Genomic DNA, 6,276 nt, shown 5'->3' on the forward strand with positions numbered 1-6,276 from the left:
CGAAGCAAGACAGCTTGGATAACATGTTCATTGAGGATGTAGGTCTTAGTAAAATTGTCGCATGGCCTTGACCACGTCGGCGACTAACATCGCTCGATGTTTTAGCTGATTTCGGCAATCACCTCGCATTTCGGGGAGACGCTGGTACGGATGCGATTCACGGAGTACGTCGCGCGCTTCGTTCGGCTGGCGTCGCGGTACGAGGAGCTCGCTGTGGGATCGACAAAGCTTGGATATGGTAGCGCACCATTTTCAGACGGGTCCCTAGGTAGCGGCATCGTGTTTCCGGATGAGGGAGCTGCATTTAAGGAGCTTACTGCGAACGCAAGTCGGATTGAGGGTTGGCGAAGGAGCAAGTCCTATCAATACTGCGTCCAGGTGTGTAGTTCCTCCTCTAAAGGTTGCGGGCCTAAAGGATTTTTTGATATATTCTCCGTACTGTGTAGGATTTCAAAAAATATAGAGCAACCGCTGCTATCCAGGGATTCGACTTATCGCATCAACTTTTAAGATTGCGGCTGGTGAAAAACTTACCGGATGCGGAAGTTGAGCTCATCGTGCGTTCAATAGCAGACAACTTACGGACATACGAACAAATAGTTGAGGTGAGCATTCTCACATTCTGGACTGTTGGGTGATCCATAATTTCTGGTACAGTTCCTCACTTTTGCCACCACATTCCGGAGGGTTACAGCCTCTGAGTTTTTGCCTATTCCACCATCAAGAATCCATTCGGGAAGCCACCGTTGATATTTTCAATGAGCTGCGTCAGAACCCGTACGCTGTTTGCTTATTTTTTCATGGTCGTTTTAAATCACTCACTGCTTTTGTTTCGTAGGCTGGGGTGATCTTTCTGCAAGCTCTGAATCACTTCCAGAGGTATGCCTATGTTCGGCAAGCACACGCTCGTGAATCACGCATGAAGGATGTGACCCATGGTCTGGCCCCCGCCACCTCACTTGGTATCACGGACGCCGTCCAACCGCAGTGAAGTCAGTCTAGGGGGGATGTGAGCACGAAGAAATGTCACCAGTGTGCAAGTTCTCGTCTATCTGGACTTACAAAAACAGTTCTTATATTGGAGCGCATCACATGTACATCATATAACATACAAGTACTTGTGTTGGCGCGATCATGGCACCTCTCGAGACCCATCCTAATGGTAGAGGACCGGGACAGGTGCCACCGTCATACGGGTAGACCTGCCCCTTCAATGTCTCCTTGAAGTGAATGCCAGCGACACAGAATTTTGCTAAGTATAGAACTCTGGTCGTACTCATCTGGAGATGTAACATGCAGGGCAGCCCAAACAAGTAGTATCAAAAAACATGCGCCTCCAAACATTGCGAGTCTGCCGACCACGTGGGACGCCAGTAAGAGAAAGTGAGCGACCATAAAGACGATGCTCCATAGATAGAGCCTTTTGGCAGACCGAAGGCAATGGCAGAGGGGAGCATCCCAACTGAACGTGATTTTGCGGCCCTCAGGTAGCGTGCCTGGATAAAATGGACATGATCAGCTGAGTTATAAGGCGCAAGAAAGAAGATGCGAACGGCAAATGATGCAGTGGCGTCCTCTAGGCCGTGGTGTTTAAGGAGTAGGATTGATCCCGTGGCGAGGCTCCCAGACGCTGAGACAATCGATGGCAAGGCAGATGACAAAGAAGCACGAGATAAAAGACAAGAGAGGAGGTTAGCACTACAAAAGAATGGTCATGACGGCGTCCTTAGTGTCCGACAATCAAGGCCTCTCACATGATCACTGGGAATGTCTGGAGAATCATGAATCAAAATTCATAACAGTTATCGGAAATGTGCGCACCCAAACAACTACTGTATGCCACTCCGAAATACATGCGGTCATGAAAATTTGCCATTGATCGACGAATACCTGTTCGTTTGCAAACAAATCACGGAGTTCGAAGAAATATCGATCGGGGATTCCCCACAAAGCCAAGTTTGCAGTGGTTTTCACCCATTGATGATCCATATCTTCCTCAGGAGCCATAATTGTAGTCTGTCTAACTGGGCGTGTTCTTGCCCATAATAAGTCATAAACCGCTGATTTTCTACCATGTTCCTCAGTATATTTGACGAGACGATTTTAGCATCCAACGAACCTATTGCGCCCCATAGACGAGCTAAAATATTCGTGAGCTCAATTCAGGAGAAACAATGGGGTTTCCCACCCACCAACAAAGCATAATGTGTGTCCATCAAGGGGTCGACCTTTGCGGAAAGTTTCGGTCAGAAGATTGGATACACTCAAGTCTTGGCCGTACCTCGTTGCAAAGACAGCAGCTGCAGTAGTTGACTACATTTTTCCGCAGTGTACGGAAACGTGGACGATCGGGATGTCAAACGGTCTTCACTCACAGCTCAGAATATGAAAATCATGGATAAGGAAATAAATACCTGCTGCACCATGAGACATGACGCCGATTAGATCGTCTACCACCTGGGGTGACACCTGTGCATACATGTGCATTGGGAAGAATTCCACGTGCACCCAATATAGTCTTTCTAAGGCAGTGTCTGCTAGCATGTGAGTATAAATGACGGAGGAATAATTCAGATACACACCAAGATGAGAATCGGAGACTATGGTCCCCATATCAAGTAGTTCCGTGGAAGTTTGCTCAAGCCAGAAGATACGGCGGGCATCACGATTTACGAAGTAGTAGGCACAGGAGAATGGTGATTCATCAAGCTCTATGAATAGCTCCGACGAAGGCGGCACTATGATTTGCTGCTGGAAGATTGTGTCATCGATAAACTTGAGGCAGCCGGCTACCCGGTTCTCGGTCTCTTGCCTATGAATATTGGCTTCTGTCACAACGTCGTAGTTGGGAAGTCTTCTGTGGAAGTACAGCTGGCCTTCAGGGTGCGGATAAGAGTTCCACTCCGTTTGGATGTCGAGAGAACTTTACAAGGACATTCATTTTAGTGCAAATGGGGGCTGAGCGACAACAATCAACTAACCTGGGAGCGCTAAGAGATCGCGCTGGTGGTATGATGGTGTGATAAGAATAGATGCTAAAAAATAAATGTCAGTGCATGTATGAGCTCTGACCACCTGCGCAAACTTACCTGGACGACTTGCCATATCGTGCAGTGCCAACTGATGTGATAGGTCTTAGCATCCCAGATGAGGAATGCATGGACAATTGTATTCCGCATCTTGTTTGAGTGTGTTGACTCATGCCGAATGTCGTTAACCATGGAGAAATTGTTAGCTTTTATAAAGGAACGCTCTTATTCCTGTGCCACAGGCACATCGGCGCGTTGTGGTGTAGACCAGGAATCGTTACAGATATCATAGGTAATATTGGATCCGTCACGGATCCTGTACATGTGGCACAAATCGAGCACTTCGAAAGATCCCCGGCGTGGGTCAATTGGTCTTAATCATTACTAGTAGCAGTGCTAGGACAGGGTTGTGAAACCAGTGCGCACGACATGTGGATTGGGTGGCAGTGAAATCGGGATCTAGCCAGATCCGGCTCACTCTGGTTCGCTACATAATAATAGCATAAATGAACCAGCTCGAGACTATTGCCACTACGTTCGCACGTCATGCCATTATGTGGCTCAGTGCTCAGCACAGAAACTTCGCTCTTCCAGATACTTATAAAACAGTCGAGCTCCGTTGGATATCGTGCATACTGCCAGACGGTTCGCGTGTCCAGTGAGACCATAGAGGCAATAGGGCTATGACAGTCCACCAAATAGCTAGGTATGTTCAAGTCTTGCCAGTCACCCTCGTGAATAATGATACTCTGAGTGAAACTGGCTGCTGAGACTGGGCGTCCAGATTCCAGATTCAAAAATACGGTCAAGTGAGGCATGAGCTGAAAATGAAAATATCATAGGGCTAAGCTGGCGCCTCTTATAGATACTACTTAGATGGATTTGGTCGGGCGCTGGCTGGTCGATCACTTGATTGACTTATCAGACGCTGATGAAGGGCCAAGAGGCTTCTTATATCACATATGGACTTGTTGGCAAGCAAAGGCTGTCAAAGAGTTAGCCGTTATCGCAGGCCCCTACCGCCCTAGCCTCATAAAAGCTGTACTTGTTTTGATTTCAACGTTGGTGCTCTCCTTGTTATCCAAGTCCTGTCGCCTAGGGATCCCATTGATCTATTGCTACATATGTCGAATCCTAACTCAAATGATCGCAAGCACGGTGACCCAAATTACCTCAGGAAATCCGACGAAGCTATCCCGAGGGTGCGCAGATCTAAGGACGCAGCACATGCAGCCGAGCAGGATTCTGAAGAGGAATTTGAACCCAAGGAACATGTAGACAGCCCCCCAAGGTACAAATTTCTCCATGGCCTGTAATAAAGAGACTGATCGCTGATCAGGTTCACAAGTCGTGGACGGCAGGACGAGCATTTGAGACGAATGTCGCAGCCACAGAGCAGGCCAAATCCTCCTACTCAACATCAAGGCCCCAGGTACGTTTGCTTCAGGCCAGTCATACAATACCGCGCGTTGAAAGGGTGTGTAGTAGACAGCCACTTCGTCAAGAAAATCCTGCGCAACATGCTCCCGCGTACCTTCCCCCTGCTCAGCATGCTCCTGCGCAACAACATACTCCCGCACAGTACGCTCATGCGCAACGTCCCCCCGCACAGCACGTTTCTCCGCAACATGCTCCTGCGCAACAACATACTCCCGCGCAGCGTACTCCCGTACAGTACGCTCCTGCGCAACATGCTCCCGCGCAACAACATACTCCCGCGCAGCGTACTCCCGTACAGTACGCTCCTGCGCAACAACATACTCCCGCGCAGCGTACTCCCGTACAGTACGCTCCTGCGCAACATGCTCCCGCGCACCATGCTCCTGCGCAACAACATACTCCCGCGCAGCGTACTCCCGTACAGTACGCTCCTGCGCAACATGCTCCCGCGCACCATGCTCCTGCGCAACATCCTCCCGCGCAACGCACCCACGCACAATACGCTCCTGCGCAACATCCTCCCGCGCACCGTCCCCCCGCACAGTATGCTTCTGCGCAGCAACATGTTCCCGCGCACCGTCCCCCCGCACAGTACACTCCTGCGCAACAGCATGTTCCCGCGCACCGTCCTCCTGCACAGTACTCACCTGCACAGTACTCACCTGCACAGTACCCACCACAGTACCCACCCGCACAGTTCCCACCCGCACATCACCCACCAGGCCAACCAGGGCGAAGGTGAGGGATGGTTTGGTTCGTCATTCGTGGTGTGACTGCTATGACTCCTGTACATCAGATGTAACATAAGTGCATGTATTTTGGTTATCTCGAATGTGTACAAAAAGAAACGTGACACGTTGATCGGTACTGGTATTCAAAACTTCATGTGTTCCTCAAGAAAATTCATTTCACAACTACTTAACACTATAGCACTATGCAGTGTTCGTCTTCCAGAGTTCATAGCCGATATAGTGGAGTGCAACAGCACAAAATTGCCTTCAGGAATCACCAAACATATACTCGCACAGCATTACCAGACATCCTAACTTCTAAGAACACCCTAGTAGAAGTTGATACCCGTCGAAGCTCGAGATTGTTCGAATGCCAGTGCTTACACCGGGTTATTATGTATAGAGCGAGTTACAGGGCGGGCGTTCGAAACTCACAGGACCCTGGCTGGAAAGCACTGTTCACTGCCTTTACCGGAACTTTCACATCCAAATGCAGTCAAGGTATCACATCACATTGCCTAATTTGGATACAAAGTAAACGAAGCCGAAGTTTTCAAAAACTCTTTCAAATGCAACATGTCACTGTAATCAAGCCTGTGGTACCAAGTTCGCACACATACCACATCTCACTGTCTGGTATTTATTCACCTTTGCGAAAACATCAATGATCTGACTACTGCACACTGCACAATTCGTGAGATCATCCCACTACGAACTTCTAGACTCAGGCTGCTATGATTAAATCACTGGCGGATTGCCACTTCCGTTAAAGCGGTGATTTTGTCGTACTCAAGGGACGTAACCTTAAGACACTTACACAGTACATAGTCGAGCTTTCTGTCATGTCAAGGCACTTACCCCAGACTATCAGTTATCCCCCACAGCATGTACGGCAGTGAGCCAGTTGATAACACAGGACTTGATAACAGAATGAACATTCACGCTGTGGTAGACAAAGAGCGTCTTCTACGCTCACTGCGGTGCAAATACCAGTGCTATTGCATGAGGTCGCCCTTCCTGTGTCAGATACATCTTCTGCTATATAAGAAGCTTTGGATCGAACTCGATCATCAATA

The 6,276-nt window shown here is 48.8% G+C and overlaps 1 protein-coding gene across 1 annotated transcript; it reads left to right on the forward strand.

Annotated features, from left to right (window-relative positions):
- Positions 1–530: 530 nt before the first annotated feature.
- On the forward strand, positions 531–991 carry BJ212DRAFT_1289850 (uncharacterized protein; the record flags this gene model as incomplete). Its single annotated transcript, XM_041332076.1, has 3 exons — positions 531–634; positions 658–784; positions 839–991. Coding segments are annotated over 3 exons (384 nt in total), but the record flags the coding sequence as incomplete, so codon positions are not given.
- Between the last annotated feature and the right edge of the window lie 5,285 nt (positions 992–6,276).

The sequence above is a fragment of the Suillus subaureus genome, assembly GCF_016647635.1.
Source record: "Suillus subaureus strain MN1 chromosome Unknown BJ212scaffold_222, whole genome shotgun sequence".
In the NCBI taxonomy this organism is placed as follows: domain Eukaryota; kingdom Fungi; phylum Basidiomycota; class Agaricomycetes; order Boletales; family Suillaceae; genus Suillus; species Suillus subaureus.